Source organism: Pholis gunnellus (genome assembly GCF_910591455.1).
Source record: "Pholis gunnellus genome assembly, chromosome: 10".
Classification (NCBI taxonomy): Eukaryota; Metazoa; Chordata; class Actinopteri; order Perciformes; family Pholidae; genus Pholis; species Pholis gunnellus.
The window spans coordinates 15,826,360-15,847,294 of NC_136537.1; the positions used below are offsets into that span (position 1 = coordinate 15,826,360).

The 20,935-nt window shown below is 41.4% G+C and overlaps 1 protein-coding gene across 1 annotated transcript; it reads left to right on the forward strand.

Moving 5' to 3' along the window:
- Positions 1–677: 677 nt before the first annotated feature.
- fermt3b (FERM domain containing kindlin 3b) lies at positions 678–20,807 on the forward strand. The gene is made up of 15 exons (XM_079167366.1): positions 678–821; positions 2,158–2,294; positions 4,113–4,346; positions 15,132–15,248; positions 15,578–15,746; positions 16,234–16,336; positions 16,433–16,540; positions 17,123–17,257; positions 17,509–17,555; positions 17,712–17,836; positions 18,361–18,467; positions 18,626–18,847; positions 19,168–19,292; positions 19,650–19,791; positions 20,166–20,807. Exons 2-15 carry the CDS (start codon positions 2,171–2,173, stop codon positions 20,343–20,345), a joined length of 1,938 nt encoding a protein of 645 aa, XP_079023492.1. The 5' UTR covers positions 678–821; positions 2,158–2,170; the 3' UTR covers positions 20,346–20,807.
- The last annotated feature ends 128 nt before the right edge of the window (positions 20,808–20,935 follow it).

The following is a 20,935-nucleotide window of genomic DNA, read 5'->3' on the forward strand; positions in this document are numbered from 1 at the left end:
AATAAGCGTTAGTGCGCTATGCAGGCCGTTAATTACGATTCAGTATTATTTCTGGTGAAAAGGCTTCGCCCCAATGTGACCAATGCTGCTCTATTTTTAAATCAGACACCGACTCTGATGACGTGGGAAAGCCGAACACCGCAAGCTTACGCCTACTTCAAGACCGTCGGAAATATGGGAATTATAAAATGAAGGCATAATGAGCGCCCAAAGAAGCTATAGTATAGTTTGTTAAAACTTGTTTCTAAGTACAAAGAAAATGAAAGCACGTTTGGGGACAGGAATTATTATTCAAGGAAGGTTAGATTATTATTTTCAGTTTGAATTATTTCCCCCCCCAAACCAAACTAGTGAGCCAATCATTTGTGTTGACATTAAGATATTCCTTACTTTGTATCTGACACCTTAACATAAACTGATACTAAAATGTTGGACACACCACTCATTGCTGTTTTTGTAACACACAATATGATCACTAATCAACCTTTAGTATGTGTTCTTGCAATTATTAAATAAAAGAGAGGAGAAAGACAGTGTGTGTGTGTGATGGGGGGGGGGGGGGGGGGGTATGCAGCACTCACTCCATCTGTCACTCAAAAGCCCTTTTCACATTTCCGCCTGGCGGAAACTGACAAAAAAGGAACAAGCCTTTCTTGACAGAAGTGACACAAGCAGCGCAGAAACAGCTACACAGACCACAACCTGCCCAGCCCGAGAGAGGAGAAGCTTCTGCACAGTTTGATAGAAAACCTGGGAAACTTCTTCAGAGATCTGACAGAGGCACAGGGGTCCCCCCAGTTTCCATCTCTCAAAACCTGAAGGTATGGTCTTTCAAAGTTTGTGTGTGTGAGAGTGTTACGTGAGAGGAAGGAAGAGAGAGAGTAAGGCCATGCAGAGAGAGCACGTTAAGGCAACATGTGTATGTGTAAGGCTTCTAAATTTAAAGATTCAAGATCATTTATTAGCTCACAGCTCTAAACAAAATAGCATGCCATGAGTGAAATGGTCACAGATCAGAACTGAGATTCAGCAACATTCAGATAAAGAAAGTTTTGGCCTCCAACAGAGGTAAGACGGGTGAAAGCATTCATTGTTATACCATTGTCTGTGATACAAGTCTTTGAAAATACAGATACATGGGGCAAAGACTCACATTTTAATCCTTGAATTTAACACATTTCAGATGGGCTCACATTTTCATACACATGCAGTGGGTCTCTGTATTGGCATTGGATGAGCATCTCGTCTGGGGCGGGTCAGAAAGCGGAAGTGTGTGTCCCTGGTGATAGTTCAAGTTAGAAACAGGAAGTGCTCATCAAACTGGACATATTACCAGAATCAACTCACCCATCCAGTGTGTGTGTGTCAGTGTTACTCAGTATCATGTGATATTGAACCATGAGTTGTTTTTTTCTCACAATTGATTGGCTGAAGTGTGATTGACAGGTCATCTATCCTCTCTTTTTTAATATCTGAAATATTCTGTAAAACTCGAAAGCAGGATTTTTATTATCAAAACTATAACGTTCTTTCACACATTTTGAGAGTGTATCACAAGTTGCAGCATATGTAACTCAGATTTTCACTGCAGTTTTATACTTCTTAAAATGACTTATAAAGGCATGTTCGGCATTTTATGCTCTGATGTGAAATAATGCAGAACACGTTAATATGTAGTAGGACTGAAATCGATTTTCATATTTTAGGTGTGGAACGTTATACTGAAATGTGATAGTCTTGTTTTAGACAGTTTTTAATGTTTCCTCAGACATTATTGTTGCAGGCGATTCAAGTGCATAATTTCTCACTTGTGACATATAGGCCCCTAAAATACTAATCGCTAAAACACTCAATTATTGAGTTTATAATGATACATCTGAACATTTTTCACCAAAGTGGTGGATCTACAAATGAAAGAGTAACCTCATTGGGAGAGATTAATTATAAGTCGTGTTCATCTTCTTCCTGTCCTTGACTGCTTTGTCTGAGCTGTGGAGCGCCAAACAAAAAGTAAAATAATGACCTTTGTCACACAGATCATTTAAAGAGCATTTGTTGTGCAGCTTTTCACAACAAGTGGTTACCAATTTGACAATGTCTCATTTCTTTGTCTCTCTCCCATGTTTGTCTTTCCTACTTTCTTCTCCTTTCTGTCAGACCTTCTCCCAGCATGGCGGCATGGGACCTTTCAGTCACAGTGGAGGACCTGGGGTCTGACGCGCCACCTGTCACCCTCAGCGTGGCCTCTGACCTCCACGTCGGAGGGGTCATCCTGAAGCTGGTGGAAAAGACACGTGGGTCACTGTCTGTCTTTGTTTGTCTCCGTCTCCCTCAGTGTCAGTACACAGACTAAAAATAGTTACATTTGTTTAGACATGTAATAATTCACAAACAGTGTATAGGTAACACTTTAACATGATTTCTTGATACATCCTGTATACATTAAATCATCATAAGTCATTAAGTAACATAAACACACCTCTGTTTGCCCAAAATATGCTTTCGATTATTTTACTTTTAGTTTGCATGTATACATTCTCATACCAAGCAATAACCATCTTCATTATGAGTCTTAACATTGCTAACATCCTGTCCTGTTTTGTCTTTTTGCATACATGTCATACACTCAGTTATTAAACTATATTACGATTGCTTGTCTCATACAAGACAAGCAAATCTACATGATAAAGCTTTTCAAATTAAAATACTGACGAATAATACATTTTTCAGAGACATTGTCTCAATCAAATGACCATACATCTTTTATTTTGATAGCAGATTTTTTTAAACTCCCAGTCTAATTGCTAGTCGAAATGGCTTACTGTTTAGTAATTTAAATACATTACCAATTGTTGAATGAGCCCTATGCTACATAAAACTAAATACCAAATAACGAGTTTCATAAACAATAACATTGACCCTGACGTGATTTGAACACGCAACCTTCTGATCTGGAGTCAGACGCGCTACCGTTGCGCCACAGAGTCCGTTACATAATCCTGAGGTGGGTATGGATTAGTACCTATGTCGTTGTTACGCAACTGTTCATGGGAGGCGGACTACAGTTCGAGGTAATATTATTAACTGATCACCATCTTAACATTTGTCCCTGGTTTCCAGTCATAGCAGCTTCAGCACAGCTAGCTGCTGCACCAGTCTGTCCACTGAGACAGCAGGCTAAACAAGACCACCACAAATAGTTTGTGTAGACAACTGGAACGCTGGCTTGCTGGATTTTTATGAAATAGGATTAAGGAGTGAAGACGAGCACTTCTCCATGTCATTAACATGTAGGGTTATGCTTACTTTATGGAACCAGCTGGGTCAACTAACAGTACCCTACTTTATGTGAGCAATAGCTAACAGTAAAACAATGGGTGTTTCTCAATGTTTGCAGATTATAACTTCTGTTTAGCAAACTGATCAACCATGCTTAGAGCTAGCAATTCTCAATACAACTGGTCAGTTACTTGGTAACGTTAGCTAACGGCAAAGTTGGTGGTCCACTTCACCACAGCATCATATCTGCTTTAATTACATCAAAACTTTAAAAAGTACGAATAAAAACACCAGTAACATCAGGACTTCTTAATACTTCGGTAATTTAGCACCAAGGCCCATTTAATACTAGGTTTTTGGAATGCATCCCTGCCTTCAGATAACGTAATACACGGATTGCTCTCGCTAGAGCCCATGTCCGTTCTAGGCTGCTGTAGAAATATGGCTGTGCAAGATGGCGGACTGCGTGCAAGACGACCTGCTCCCCAAGTAAATATAAATAGCTTTTTCTAAGCTAATGAAAACACTACGATTCTTAGTTTCAGGTGATTGTACACTGAATAAAACATAGTTATGAATATTATATTCCATTGCTACCAATTAATCCCCCTAATTGTTACAAACATTTATTCTAGTTGTCAGTTTACTTACCATTACAATAATTTAAGTTTACATGTCCAGTGGTTCAGAGGCCACTTTCGAGTTCTTGATGTGAAAAAATGTCTAAATGGGAAGAGGACAACTACAGATCATCTCACACTTAAGAGTCCAAACTAAAGGATGTTCTGTGTTTCAGTTTGCAGCAATATCTATTTTGTGTCTGTCCTCTATAGAGATACAGCGTGATTGGTCGGATCATGCGATATGGTGGGAACAGAAGCAGCGGTGGCTGCTGCGAACAGCCTGGACTCTGGACAAATATGGCATCCATGCAGACGCCCGGCTGGTTTTTATGCCCCAACACAAGGCCCTGAAGCTGGGTCTGCCCAACGGCACTACCCTGAGGCTCAAAGCCTGCTTCTCAAGCTCCGTCTTCCAGACCGTGATGGGTGTCTGCAGAATGCTCAGTGAGTCTCAGCCTATTTTTTTTATTTAATTCCTTTCTGTCTTTCTGCTTTCATTTATTATTTTGTTCATTGTTTATTTATTTCCTTAAATTCTTTGCCTCCTTTGACTCTTCTTCGATGAATGTCTTCCTTCATCCCCTCTTGTTTTCTTCTTTGTTTCCACGTTTGGTTTTCTAAACTTGTTAATTTTCCTTGTTTCCTCACTCTTTGCTTTTTCCATTCCTTCCTTCCTTCCTTCGTGCCTTAATTTGTTTCCTCCATTCCTTCTTTTGTTTCCTTTTCCTTCCCTTTTCTTTGTTCCTTGTTTAATTTCCTTCGCTCTCCCCACCTTGTTTATTTATATTGTATAGCTCATTCCTTTCTTCATCCCTTCCTTCTCTCTTTCTTGACTGGCCTTATTTCCTTTCTTTCTTTCTTGTGTCTGCACTACAATCGCTGACTATGCATGCCCTACAAAAGTACACTAGTTCTATGTACTGTATTGTGCGTCCTCGGTCCAATTCTCCTGAAGCAGTCTAAAACACAGGTTTTTTTCATGAACAAAGAAAGGTTTGCACCCTGACTTGATTTGGGAATGCAAGCTTCTGAAAAAAAGTGTATTGATTGTAACACTTACTGGAAAGGGTACGTTGATAAAAACATTTTCTAGTCATTAGTTTAATGGCCGATACAATTTATGTTTAAATCGTCATTGGTTCAGGAGCTACGACCTCAAGTACTTCAAATGAAAAATAAATTTGATTAAAAGTTGTAGTTAATTAAGAATTTATTAAAAAATGTGTTACTAAATATTTTGGTTAAATTATGTTATTGCCGAGTAATTCAGAATTCAAAAAACATGTTCCAGTTTCCAACACAGTGAAGACTGGATGTGAGACTCTGATTAATATCAAGAAAATGTAGATCTCAACTCAATGTCCGTTTTCGAGGCGATAAAACATCTAGAACTTGATGAAGAAAGCTTTCCGATCGGAGAATCACTAATTAAAGCAATCCTGAGGATCCGAACTATTGACCCTGACGTGATTTGAACACGCACCCTTCTGATCTGGAGTCAGACGCGCTACCATTGCGCCACAGGGTCTGTGAAATCCATTCTTTTAAAAAAGTGAAGACTGGATGTGGGACACTGATGATTCTCAAGAAAGTGTAGATGTCAGTTCAATGCCAGTTTTCGAGATGATAAAACATCTAGAACTTGATGAAGAAGGCTTTCCGATCGGAGAATCACTAATTAAAGAAATCCGAACTATTGACCCTGACGTGATTTGAACACGCACCCTTCTGATCTGGAGTCAGACGCGCTACCATTGCGCCACAGAGTCTGTGAAATCCATTCTTTTAAAAAAGTGAAGACTGGATGTGGGACACTGATGATTATCAAGAAAATGTAGATGTCAGTTCAATACCAGTTTTCGAGATGATAAAACATCTAGAACTTGATGAAGAAGGCTTTCCGATCAGAGAATCACTAATTAAAGCAATCCTGAGGATCCGAACTATTGACCCTGACGTGATTTGAACACGCACCCTTCTGATCTGGAGTCAGACGCGCTACCATTGCGCCACAGAGTCTGTGAAATCCAATCTTTTAAAAAAGTGAAGACTGGATGCGGGACACTGATGATTCTCAAGAAAATGTAGATGCCAGTTCAATACCAGTTTTCGAGATGATAAAACATCTAGAACTTGATAAAGAACGCTTTCCGAACGGAGAATCACTAATTAAAGAAATCCGAACTATTGACCCTGACGTGATTTGAACACGCACCCTTCTGATCTGGAGTCAGACGCGCTACCATTGCGCCACAGAGTCTTTGAAATCCATTCTTTTAAAAAAGTGAAGACTGGATGTGGGACACTGATGATTCTCAAGAAAATGTAGATGTCAGTTCAATGCCAGTTTTCGAGATGATAAAACATCTAGAACTTGATGAAGAACGCTTTCCGATCGGAGAATCACTAATTAAAGCAATCCTGAGGATCCGAACTATTGACCGTGACGTGATTTGAAGACGCACCCTTCTGATCTGGAGTCAGACGCGCTACCATTGCGCCACAGAGTCTGTGAAATCCATTCTTTTAAAAAAGTGAAGACTGGATGTGGGACACTGATGATTCTCAAGAAAATGTAGATGTCAGTTCAATACCAGTTTTCGAGATGATAAAACATCCAGAACTTGATGAAGAAAGCTTTCCTATTGGAGAATCACTAATTAAAGCAATCCTGAGGATCCAAACTATTGACCCTGACGTGATTTGAACACGCACCCTTCTGATCTGGAGTCAGACGCGCTACCATTGCGCCACAGAGTCTGTGAAATCCATTCTTTTAAAAAAGTGAAGACTGGATGTGGGACACTGATGATTCTCAAGAAAATGTAGATGTCAGTTCAATGCCAGTTTTCGAGATGATAAAACATCTAGAACTTGATGAAGAAGGCTTTCCGATCGGAGAATCACTAATTAAAGCAATCCTGAGGATCCAAACTATTGACCCTGACGTGATTTGAACACGCACCCTTCTGATCTGGAGTCAGACGCGCTACCATTGCGCCACAGAGTCTGTAAAATCCATTCTTTTAAAAAAGTGAAGACTGGATGCGGGACACTGATGATTCTCAAGAAAATGTAGATGCCAGTTCAATACCAGTTTTCGAGATGATAAAACATCCAGAACTTGATGAAGAACGCTTTCCGAACGGAGAATCAATAATTAAAGAAATCCGAACCATTGACCCTGACGTGATTTGAACACGCACCCTTCTGATCTGGAGTCAGACGCGCTACCATTGCGCCACAGAGTCTGTGAAATCCATTCTTTTAAAAAAGTGAAGACTGGACGCGGGACACTGATGATTATCAAGAAAATGTAGACGTCAGTTCAATACCAGTTTTCGAGATGATAAAACATCTAGAACTTGATGAAGAAAGCTTTCCGATCGGAGAATCACTAATTAAAGCAATCCTGAGGATCCGAACTATTGACCCTGACGTGATTTGAACACGCACCCTTCTGATCTGGAGTCAGACGCGCTACCATTGCGCCACAGAGTCTGTGAAATCCATTCTTTTAAAAAAGTGAAGACTGGATGCGGGACACTGATGATTCTCAAGAAAATGTAGATGGCAGTTCAATACTAGTTTTCGAGATGATAAAACATCCAGAACTTGATGAAGAACGCTTTCCGAACGGAGAATCACTAATTAAAGCAATCCTGAGGATCCGAACTATTGACCCTGACGTGATTTGAACACGCACCCTTCTGATCTGGAGTCAGACGCGCTGCCATTGCGCCACAGAGTCTGTGAATCCTTTCTTTTAAAAAGGTGAAGACTGGATGGGGGACACTGATGATTATCAAGAAAATGTAGATGTCAGTTCAATACCAGTTTTCGAGATGATAAAACATCTAGAACTTGATGAAGAAAGCTTTCCGATCGGAGAATCACTAATTAAAGCAATCCTGATGATCCGAACTATTGACCCTGACGTGATTTGAACACGCACCCTTCTGATCTGGAGTGAGACGCGCTACCATTGCGCCACAGAGTCTGTGAAATCCATTCTTTTAAAAAAGTGAAGACTGGATGCGGGACACTGATGATTCTCAAGAAAATGTAGATGCCAGTTCAATACCAGTTTTCGAGATGATAAAACATCCAGAACTTGATAAAGAACGCTTTCCGAACGGAGAATCACTAATTAAAGAAATCCTGAGGATCCGAACTATTGACCCTGACGTGATTTGAACACGCACCCTTCTGATCTGGAGTCAGACGCGCTGCCATTGCGCCACAGAGTCTGTGAAATCCATTCTTTTAAAAAAGTGAAGACTGGATGCGGGACACTGATGATTCTCAAGAAAATGTAGATGCCAGTTCAATACTAGTTTTCGAGATGATAAAACATCCAGAACTTGATGAAGAACGCTTTCCGAATGGAGAATCACTAATTAAAGCAATCCTGAGGATCCGAACTATTGACCCTGACGTGATTTGAACACGCACCCTTCTGATCTGGAGTCAGACGCGCTGCCATTGGGCCACAGAGTCTGTGAATCCTTTCTTTTAAAAAGGTGAAGACTGGATGGGGGACACTGATGATTATCAAGAAAATGTAGATGTCAGTTCAATACCAGTTTTCGAGATGATAAAACATCCAGAACTTGATAAAGAACGCTTTCCGAACGGAGAATCACTAATTAAAGAAATCCTGAGGATCCGAACTATTGACCCTGACGTGATTTGAACACGCACCCTTCTGATCTGGAGTCAGACGCGCTGCCATTGCGCCACAGAGTCTGTGAATCCTTTCTTTTAAAAAGGTGAAGACTGGATGGGGGACACTGATGATTATCAAGAAAATGTAGATGTCAGTTCAATAACAGTTTTCGAGACGATAAAACATCTAGAACTTGATGAAGAAAGCTTTGCGATCGGAGAATCACTAATTAAAGCAATCCTGATGATCCGAACTATTGACCCTGACGTGATTTGAACACGCACCCTTCTGATCTGGAGTCAGACGCGCTACCATTGCGCCACAGAGTCTGTGAAATCCATTCTTTTAAAAAAGTGAAGACTGGATGTGGGACACTGATGATTCTCAAGAAAATGTAGATGTCAGTTCAATGCCAGTTTTCGAGATGATAAAACATCTAGAACTTGATGAAGAAGGCTTTCCGATCGGAGAATCACTAATTAAAGCAATCCTGAGGATCCGACCTATTGACCCTGACGTGATTTGAACACGCACCCTTCTGATCTGGAGTCAGACGCGCTACCATTGCACCACAGAGTCTGTGAATCCTTTCTTTTAAAAAGGTGAAGACTGGATGGGGGACACTGATGATTCTCAAAAAAATGTAGATGCCAGTTCAATACTAGTTTTCGAGACGATAAAACATCCAGAACTTGATGAAGAACGCTTTCCGAACGGAGAATCACTAATTAAAGTAATCCTGAGGATCCGAACTATTGACCCTGACGTGATTTGAACACGCACCCTTCTGATCTGGAGTCAGACGCGCTACCATTGCGCCACAGAGTCTGTGAAATCCATTCTTTTAAAAAAGTGAAGACTGGATGCGGGACACTGATGATTCTCAAGAAAATGTAGATGTCAGTTCAATACCAGTTTTCGAGATGATGAAACATCCAGAACTTGATAAAGAACGCTTTCCGAACGGAGAATCACTAATTAAAGAAATCCTGAGGATCCGAACTATTGACCCTGACGTGATTTGAACACGCACCCTTCTGATCTGGAGTCAGACGCGCTGCCATTGCGCCACAGAGTCTGTGAAATCCATTCTTTTAAAAAAGTGAAGACTGGATGCGGGACACTGATGATTCTCAAGAAAATGTAGATGCCAGTTCAATACTAGTTTTCGAGATGATAAAACATCCAGAACTTGATGAAGAAGGCTTTCCGATCGGAGAATCACTAATTAAAGCAATCCTGAGGATCCGACCTATTGACCCTGACGTGATTTGAACACGCACCCTTCTGATCTGGAGTCAGACGCGCTACCATTGCGCCACAGAGTCTGTGAATCCTTTCTTTTAAAAAGGTGAAGACTGGATGGGGGACACTGATGATTATCAAGAAAATGTAGATGTCAGTTCAATACCAGTTTTCGAGATGATAAAACATCTAGAACTTGATGAAGAAAGCTTTCCGATCGGAGAATCACTAATTAAAGCAATCCTGATGATCCGAACTATTGACCCTGACGTGATTTGAACACGCACCCTTCTGATCTGGAGTCAGACGCGCTACCATTGCGCCACAGAGTCTGTGAAATCCATTCTTTTAAAAAAGTGAAGACTGGATGCGGGACACTGATGATTCTCAAGAAAATGTAGATGCCAGTTCAATACCAGTTTTCGAGATGATAAAACATCCAGAACTTGATAAAGAACGCTTTCCGAATGGAGAATCACTAATTAAAGAAATCCTGAGGATCCGAACTATTGACCCTGACGTGATTTGAACACGCACCCTTCTGATCTGGAGTCAGACGCGCTGCCATTGCGCCACAGAGTCTGTGAATCCTTTCTTTTAAAAAGGTGAAGACTGGATGGGGGACACTGATGATTATCAAGAAAATGTAGATGTCAGTTCAATAACAGTTTTCGAGATGATAAAACATCTAGAACTTGATGAAGAAAGCTTTGCGATCGGAGAATCACTAATTAAAGCAATCCTGATGATCCGAACTATTGACCCTGACGTGATTTGAACACGCACCCTTCTGATCTGGAGTCAGACGCGCTACCATTGCGCCACAGAGTCTGTGAAATCCATTCTTTTAAAAAAGGGAAGACTGGATGGGGGACACTGATGATGCTCAAAAAAATGTAGATGCCAGTTCAATACTAGTTTTCGAGATGATAAAACATCCAGAACTTGATGAAGAACGCTTTCCGAACGGAGAATCACTAATTAAAGCAATCCTGAGGATCCGAACTATTGACGCTGATGTGATTTGAACACGCACCCTTCTGATCTGGAGTCAGACGCGCTACCATTGCGCCACAGAGTCTGTGAATCCTTTCTTTTAAAAAGGTGAAGACTAGATGGGGGACACTGATGATTATCAAGAAAATGTAGATGTCAGTTCAATACCAGTTTTCGAGATGATAAAACATCTAGAACTTGATGAAGAAAGCTTTCCGATCGGAGAATCACTAATTAAAGCAATCCTGAGGATCCGAACTATTGACCCTGACGTGATTTGAACACGCACCCTTCTGATCTGGAGTCAGACGCGCTGCCATTGCGCCACAGAGTCTGTGAATCCTTTCTTTTAAAAAGGTGAAGACTGGATGGGGGACACTGATGATTATCAAGAAAATGTAGATGTCAGTTCAATACCAGTTTTCGAGATGATAAAACATCTAGAACTTGATGAAGAAAGCTTTCCGATCGGAGAATCACTAATTAAAGCAATCCTGATGATCCGAACTATTGACCCTGACATGATTTGAACACGCACCCTTCTGATCTGGAGTCAGACGCGCTACCATTGCGCCACAGAGTCTGTGAAATCCATTCTTTTAAAAAAGTGAAGACTGGATGCGGGACACTGATGATTCTCAAGAAAATGTAGATGCCAGTTCAATACCAGTTTTCGAGATGATAAAACATCCAGAACTTGATAAAGAACGCTTTCCGAACGGAGAATCACTAATTAAAGAAATCCTGAGGATCCGAACTATTGACCCTGACGTGATTTGAACACGCACCCTTCTGATCTGGAGTCAGACGCGCTGCCATTGCGCCACAGAGTCTGTGAATCCTTTCTTTTAAAAAGGTGAAGACTGGATGGGGGACACTGATGATTATCAAGAAAATGTAGATGTCAGTTCAATAACAGTTTTCGAGATGATAAAGCATCTAGAACTTGATGAAGAAAGCTTTGCGATCGGAGAATCACTAAATAAAGCAATCCTGATGATCCGAACTATTGACCCTGACGTGATTTGAACGCACCCTTCTGATCTGGAGTCAGACGCGCTACCATTGCGCCACAGAGTCTGTGAAATCCATTCTTTTAAAAAAGTGAAGACTGGATGGGGGACACTGATGATTCTCAAAAAAATGTAGATGCCAGTTCAATACTAGTTTTCGAGATGATAAAACATCCAGAACTTGATGAAGAACGCTTTCCGAACGGAGAATCACTAATTAAAGCAATCCTGAGGATCCGAACTATTGACCCTGACGTGATTTGAACACGCACCCTTCTGATCTGGAGTCAGACGCGCTACCATTGCGCCACAGAGTCTGTGAAATCCATTCTTTTAAAAAAGTGAAGACTGGATGCGGGACACTGATGATTCTCAAGAAAATGTAGATGCCAGTTCAATACCAGTTTTCGAGATGATAAAACATCTAGCACTTGATGAAGAACGCTTTCCGAACGGAGAATCACTAATTAAAGCAATCCTGATGATCCGAACTATTGACCCTGACGTGATTTGAACACGCACCCTTCTGATCTGGAGTCAGACGCGCTACCATTGCGCCACAGAGTCTGTGAAATCCATTCTTTTAAAAAAGGGAAGACTGGATGGGGGACACTGATGATGCTCAAAAAAATGTAGATGCCAGTTCAATACTAGTTTTCGAGATGATAAAACATCCAGAACTTGATGAAGAACGCTTTCCGAACGGAGAATCACTAATTAAAGCAATCCTGAGGATCCGAACTATTGACGCTGACGTGATTTGAACACGCACCCTTCTGATCTGGAGTCAGACGCGCTACCATTGCGCCACAGAGTCTGTGAATCCTTTCTTTTAAAAAGGTGAAGACTAGATGGGGGACACTGATGATTATCAAGAAAATGTAGATGTCAGTTCAATACCAGTTTTCGAGATGATAAAACATCTAGAACTTGATGAAGAAAGCTTTCCGATCGGAGAATCACTAATTAAAGCAATCCTGAGGATCCGAACTATTGACCCTGACGTGATTTGAACACGCACCCTTCTGATCTGGAGTCAGACGCGCTGCCATTGCGCCACAGAGTCTGTGAATCCTTTCTTTTAAAAAGGTGAAGACTGGATGGGGGACACTGATGATTATCAAGAAAATGTAGATGTCAGTTCAATACCAGTTTTCGAGATGATAAAACATCTAGAACTTGATGAAGAAAGCTTTCCGATCGGAGAATCACTAATTAAAGCAATCCTGATGATCCGAACTATTGACCCTGACATGATTTGAACACGCACCCTTCTGATCTGGAGTCAGACGCGCTACCATTGCGCCACAGAGTCTGTGAAATCCATTCTTTTAAAAAAGTGAAGACTGGATGCGGGACACTGATGATTCTCAAGAAAATGTAGATGTCAGTTCAATAACAGTTTTCGAGATGATAAAGCATCTAGAACTTGATGAAGAAAGCTTTGCGATCGGAGAATCACTAAATAAAGCAATCCTGATGATCCGAACTATTGACCCTGACGTGATTTGAACGCACCCTTCTGATCTGGAGTCAGACGCGCTACCATTGCGCCACAGAGTCTGTGAAATCCATTCTTTTAAAAAAGTGAAGACTGGATGCGGGACACTGATGATTCTCAAAAAAATGTAGATGCCAGTTCAATACTAGTTTTCGAGATGATAAAACATCCAGAACTTGATGAAGAACGCTTTCCGAACGGAGAATCACTAATTAAAGCAATCCTGAGGATCCGAACTATTGACCCTGACGTGATTTGAACACGCACCCTTCTGATCTGGAGTCAGACGCGCTACCATTGCGCCACAGAGTCTGTGAAATCCATTCTTTTAAAAAAGTGAAGACTGGATGCGGGACACTGATGATTCTCAAGAAAATGTAGATGCCAGTTCAATACCAGTTTTCGAGATGATAAAACATCTAGCACTTGATGAAGAACGCTTTCCGAACGGAGAATCACTAATTAAAGAAATCCGAACTATTGACCCTGACGTGATTTGAACACGCACCCTTCTGATCTGGAGTCAGACGCGCTACCATTGCGCCACAGAGTCTGTGAAATCCATTCTTTTAAAAAAGTGAAGACTGGATGCGGGACACTGATGATTCTCAAGAAAATGTAGATGCCAGTTCAATACCAGTTTTCGAGATGATAAAACATCCAGAACTTGATGAAGAACGCTTTCCGAACGGAGAATCACTAATTAAAGAAATCCGAACTATTGACCCTGACGTGATTTGAACACGCACCCTTCTGATCTGGAGTCAGACGCGCTACCATTTCGCCACAGAGTCTGTGAATCCTTTCTTTTAAAAAGGTGAAGACTGGATGGGGGACACTGATGATTATCAAGAAAATGTAGATGTCAGTTCAATACCAGTTTTCGAGATGATAAAACATCTAGAACTTGATGAAGAAAGCTTTCCGATCGGAGAATCACTAATTAAAGCAATCCTGATGATCCGAACTATTGACCCTGACGTGATTTGAACACGCACCCTTCTGATCTGGAGTCAGACGCGCTACCATTGCGCCACAGAGTCTTTGAATCTCCCTTTTCCAACACAGTGAAGACTGGATGTGGGACTCTGATGAATATCAAGAAAATGTAGACGTCAGTTCAATACCAGTTTTCGAGTTGATAAAACTTTTAGAATTTGACGAAGGACCTTATCCGATCTGACAATTATTGATTTAACAGAGATTGAGTAAAATTATTAAATTGCCCCTAATATTTTTTGGTTAACTGTTGCTCGTAAAAAAGGTTAAATGTCCTAAAAGTCCTATCATTGTCTAATAATTCAGAGGCCATTTTCCATTTCTTTAAGTTAGAGAGTCTCAGATTTTAAAAGGACCTTATCCCCTTTGTAAAGCGCGACCATTGCGCCACAGAGTCGGTATATCCCGATATTTAAAAAAATGTCCATATTGGATTGAGGACATTGAAAAAATAAAGAATTTAGAATTCAGTTCAATGGCCATTTTTCGAGTACTTGACGTGAAAACATTTGTAACTCCTTGAGTTGAGAGAGTCTGTCGAACTTGATGAAGGACTCGCGCTACCGTTACACCACAGAGTCTGCAACAGTAGTGCAAGGGGGGGAATTGGTAAAGAATGTATCATATCACACATACTGGCGACTGGCTGATGCACAGTTGTAAAAGTTTCATCAAACATTTGTGCGCATGGACTGTTGGTCAATGTGCCGTTCCCATAGTGATGAGGCTGTCTCATATACATATTTATTTCTGTCACTATTGAAGCTAATAACTTTTGTACCATTTTCTCGCTCTTGCCTACACAGATATCCGTCACCCCGAGGAGCTCTCGCTCCTTCGGCCTATCGAGGAGAAAAAGAAGAAGAAAGATAAAGACTCGGCTGAGGAGATCTACGACCTGACCGAAGTGCCCCTTTCCTCGGGTACACTCATCACACTTCATTCACACTGCTTACTTGACATACACATTTTATAACCAGGGGCTTAAGACTTAGAGTAGATGCAGAAAAAATACAAATCATCAGTCATTTTGGCCTCTGATGAGCGTATGATGATGGGGTCTGAGACCAGTACTACTCAAAAGGCTTGATACTTACAGAGAGTCTACCTGTAAATCATCCAACGGTAGACCTGAAGCTTGGTGGAGAAGATTAATCAAGTTTGAAATACACCCAAAAGCGAGGGGTCAGACGCTCTACAAAATCCCTTCCTTGGAAAATTTGACTGTAACCCTCCTATGCTTGCTTTGCAGCATCTCGGCCCTGTCTGTATAATGGCATGCCTGCTCATTTTGCCGACTCACCTCAGATGGAGGCCGTCTACAAGATGCTGTCAGTCACCCAGCCTCCCCCCTCCCCCGAGGTCATAGCCAAGCAGTACCGCGCGGCCAGTGTGGTGGACAAGGCACACATCAACGGCAGGTATGCCTTCACACATATAAATATGGTAAACCTCTCCTTTATGTCAAGACCAACAACAGTCTGTGGATACACATATAATTACATCATCTTGTTTAGGTTCTGCTGTGGTCACCCACAGAGTAAAAATCTCAGCTAAGTTCTCCTTTTTTGTCAGAATGAGCACTGTACTATCCAGCTCACGCAGGTGCACATTGCTTGGCTAATTAAGACTTCTCAGGAAGAACGAGAGCTTGCAAACCAATTACCCATGAGGCATGTTGTGCCAGTGGTTAGAGCTGTTGAATCTATATTGCTGGGAATGGTATTGCTTGTTGACAAATGTGCTCCTTTTGTCACCACTTACCACGGTCTTGATAATTGAAGTTGGGTTACTCAACATAATTTTCAGTTTTTACCAGATCATCATGCACTCACATGGGTTGGCCAGTATATATATAGTGTATGTGCATTGCATATAAACATATACTTATTCTCTTTTTCCTCTCAGGTGGTTGGACTCATCCCGTTGTCTCATGCAGCAGGGAATCCAAGAAAACGACAGAGTCTGGCTTCGCTTTAAATACTTTTGCTTCTATGATATAGATCCCAAGGTTTGTGTGAGTGTGTGAGTCCATGTTGTTTTTATAGAGACAGTATGTGTGTCTGGTATTTCATTCCTCTCTTGATTCCTTCCTCCGGCTGTGCAGTATGATGTTGTGCGTCTGAGCCAGCTGTATGAGCAGGCGCGCTGGGCCATCCTGCTAGAGGACATCGACTGCACCGAGGAGGAGATGATGTTGTTTGGAGCTCTACAGGTACAAAACCCTGCTGCTGACATGGGAACATATCTGTCAACGGGGACGCAAACACTGAAAACAGCATGTTACAAAAATAAAGTTTAGGAAGTGGGTATTTCCTCAAACATGAAACTCTTTAAATGTCACATATTACAGGAAATAAAGTGTTACCAAATTTATATTTTTTATTGTCAAAGACATGTGATTGAATACTAATTTTAAATTTACCCAAAAATCTTTTAATACTTTTAATTAGTCCAAATCTCTGGGTTAGAAACTCTGCATTTTAAAAAGATGTTGACAAACCAAATGTCAAAAAACATCTTTAAATATATATATAATATATTTATTAAATGCCACCTAATCTAAACTACATTATTTGATGAAATAATACAGCAACATTTGCAGTCTAAGCAACAATACTGAAGTGAAATGAGTACCCACTCAGTTGCTTTGGCTAAAGACTTTAAGCTATAAACTTCCTTTTAGAACTGATATTTAAAAAAAGTATCCAGATGATACAATCACACACATATTGAGTTGTTTTTCTCCTTTAACACCCAGTACATATTCTTCTCTCTTACACTCAAACTCCTGTAGTACCACATCAGTAAGGTGACTCAGTCGGAGCCCCAGATGCTGAGCTCCAGTGCAGCCATGGACGACCTGGAGTCTGCCCTGCAGTCCCTGGAGGTCAAGTTGGAGGGAGAGAGCAGCTCCGCGTCCGAGATGCTGGTCAGACATATTGGATGTTGTCTTACCTTAATCTTAATCATTTTAATATCTCATATTTTGACAGTCAGAGATGTGTAATAATTTAAGTAAATTATTTAATGATTTAAACAGACTATAAGTGTTTCAGCACCGTTTCTAATTTTTTTAAAAACATACAGAAACAACCAAAAAGAATCCACAAAAAAACATTTAAGAAGGCAGGAGAAGAGTACTCTTTAGTCCACTGAAAAACTTCTTTGTCTTTCATCTAGGAAAACATGACCGCACCGGATCTCAACGACTACCTGAAGATATTCAGGTAACATTCACTTTCCAACCACCCATCGGCATCAATAACAGATGTTGGCCTCTTCTGTCTTTGATGTGATGAGTTAAAAAAGAGCAAAGTACATACTTTCTGAAAAATAAAAAGGTTTTAAGTAGATAACATGAGCAATGTGATTGCATGTTTCAGGCCAAAGAAGCTGACTCTGAAGGGATATAAGCAGTACTGGTTCAAGTTCCAGGATACCTCCATCTCTTATTTCAAGAGCAAAGAGGAGAGCATCGGAGAGCCCATTCAACAGATTAACCTCAAAGGTACTGAATATATTATTGCACTTTTCATTATTAAGATATGTTCTATTTCACCAATGTATCATCAGTTATCGATAGGTTTGTACGAATTAGTGGCCAATGTCATCTTTAACCTGTTAATTGTGTATCTTCTCTGCTTAGAAATGGCCACATGCTACAGTATAATGTCATGCTTACAAGAAAAGATAAACACACACAAACAGGGATTTCCTTATATGGTAAAAAGTGAGAGTGCTGCTCACAAGTCTGTTTTCCTTCTCAGTCTGTGAGAAGTTAATGAAGTCACTGGTAATCCTAGATCAGTACTATAAACCACTGAAGGAACACTGGATTCTGGGCTCAAAGAGGAAATAAAGCATTAATTTAAAAAACACGAATGCAGATGACTGCATAAATAGAGAAAATGATCTGTGACTCAGCAGGCTTAGTCATGGACCGTATATTCAAAATGTCATGCAAGCCTGGCTTAGTGGTCTTGCTTCGTTTCTATGTCCAACCCATAAATGTCATATTTGTCCTGCACACAGGATGCGAGGTGGCTCCGGATGTCAACGTGACAGCACAGAAGTTCTTAATCAGACTCCTGATACCAGCGCCTGAGGGCATGAATGAGGTCTACCTGCGCTGCGAAAACGTGAGGACATGTGTGTGGATATGTGACATCCTGTCATTTCCACCACCTCACTTTCAACACCTCTATCTTTATGTCACCTCTCTGACCACAACCTCGCGAGTCTTACTCTCTCTCTCTCTCTCTCTCTCTGCTCTGTGTGTTTGTCTCTCGCCCTCCAGGAGCAGCAGTATGCTCAGTGGATGGCTGGGTGCCGACTGGCCTCCAAAGGCAAGACTCTGGCCGACAGCAGTTTCCAGAGTGAGATCCAGAGCATCCGCTCCTTCCTGGCGATGCAAAAGACCAGCTCCGGTTCCCATGGCAACGCACCTACCAACGATGAAAGCATCAACACTCACAGTCTGGTGTCGCCACGCTACCATAAGAAGTACAAAGCCAAACAGGTGCAGGATGGGTGGAACAGGCACACAAAACAATGAATATAGGACATGTAGTACTCATTTATCAGGAGGCAGCTGGAGTACAGAACTATTCGATCGCACCAATCTCTCTTTAACTGATCCTGAGTACAGTACATGACATTCAGCAGTGGCCCGAATCTCCAGCTAGAATGAACTTAATCATTTTTCGGGACTGCAGCACAGTGATTTTGCACAATTGAGCTACTTGAACAGTTCTGCAGCTGAAACTCCTGCCCACTTTGTGCATGAGTCAGCAAAAATATAATTACGTCTGATCTTTTACCCTGCGCATGCTCCTCCAGCTGACCCCTCGTATCCTGGACGCCTACCAGAACGTGGCTCAGCTCTCACTGACAGATGCAGTGATGCGCTTCCTGCAGATCTGGCAGGCCCTGCCCGACTTTGGGCTCTCATACGTGGTTGTCAGGTTTGAAGTTCAATTTGAAACTTTTCAGAAACTATTGAATGCCAGCTAGCATTCATTTGGGACGTAAGAAAACTAGAGCAATCAATTTAAAAATATTCGTGTAACTCTAACGCAACATAAATGTAGAGATTAAATTAAGGAACTCAAAACATTTTTGGTTTTTAAAAAATGTTTTGAGTTCCTATCAAAAATGTTTAGCTGTTCTAGTCCCAGTCCACAAGACAAGTCCCAGTCAGACATAACTCTGATCCAGCAAGCACTCAAGTCAGTGTCACAAAGTTTTTAAGGATTACGGTTTGTCTTTTGTCTGAGCAAGATTTTTAGAGGAAAGAAGCTGAAGATGTTTTTGCCCAACAGGTTTAAGGGCAGTCGAAAAGACGAGGTACTAGGCATTGCTCCCAACCGTCTGATCCGCATCGACCTGGCCGTGGGTGACGTGGTTAAGACCTGGCGCTACAACAACATGAAGCAGTGGAACGTCAACTGGGACATACGACAGGTGACAACAATACTTCTGTCTGAGCGAGCAGTCTGCAAGGTCTTAACGTTTGTTTCTGGGAATTTGTGGTTGTGAATTAGCTTAAGAGGCCGTACAAAGTTTCTTGAGTTATTTTTTTAGCTAAGGTTTCCCAGGCGTGTTTGTTCTGCTTATAAGGATATCTTATAAAATCTTATCAAAAAACATTTGTTAAAAAACTTAACACAAGGTATTCCTTGCGGTATTCCTCAAACCAGGCTGCCGATGTGAGTGACCAAAGAGTGTTACAGTTCTTACAGTGCAGAGCTGATCTTTAAAAGGAAACCCTAATGTACCTTTCATCTCAAAGGAATCTCATATCTGCTCTTCTATTGCTTTGTTTCTGACTCCTCCAGGTGGCCATAGAGTTTGAAGGCAACATCAACATTGCTTTTGCCTGCGTGACTGCCGACTGCAAAATCGTTCATGAGTTTATCGGAGGCTACATTTTCATGTCGACACGCAGTCGTGCAAAGAGCGACACGCTCAATGAGGAGCTCTTCCACAAGCTGACCGGCGGCCATGAAGCTCTCTGAGACTAACACACACAATCGCAAAAGAAGAAACCCCACATCAGATCTCCTGGTGCGTCTCAACTGTGGAAAAACCTGGAATCGGATTTTACGTTCCATTCAGGCTAAGATAAAAACATCACAATTGTACAACAAATGGACAAAATGAGATAATCTGTTTCTTGTGTAAATGTGTTACAACCCACCTGGTCATTCTATCCAAGTTTTTATATAGTCTCACACACACACACACACACACACACACACACACACACACACACCCTCTCATAATCTATCAGTAGGTGGACAACATGTTCAGACAGTTCAAGACTCCGGTGGTCCTCCTGCTGACTTCCCCATTACTTCAGGATGGACCGCTGCTGGGCCAAACTGCTGGGCCTCAGGTCCTGGATCAGCAGGCTTGAAACTCAAACTCACGGCAACGTAAAATCAACAGTTGCATCAGCCAACAGCAACTTTTCTGTTTCGCTTCACTGCATGCAGACTTGCTGTCGCACAGGATAAAAAGCTTTGCTTTGTCCAGAGCTGCAGACTTATTGCCAGCAGCCACATTATCACAGCCAAGAATCAACAGCAAATAGTAGAAAAACGCA

Coding starts and splice junctions, on each gene's coding strand:
- fermt3b (XM_079167366.1), top strand. CDS start 2,171: ATGGCGGCATGGGACCTTTCAGTCACAGTGGAGGACCTGGGGTCTGAC. Junction 15,249..15,577: donor CGAAGTGCCCCTTTCCTCGG/GTACACTCATCA, acceptor CTTGCTTTGCAG/CATCTCGGCCCTGTCTGTAT. Junction 18,848..19,167: donor AGAAGTACAAAGCCAAACAG/GTGCAGGATGGG, acceptor ATGCTCCTCCAG/CTGACCCCTCGTATCCTGGA.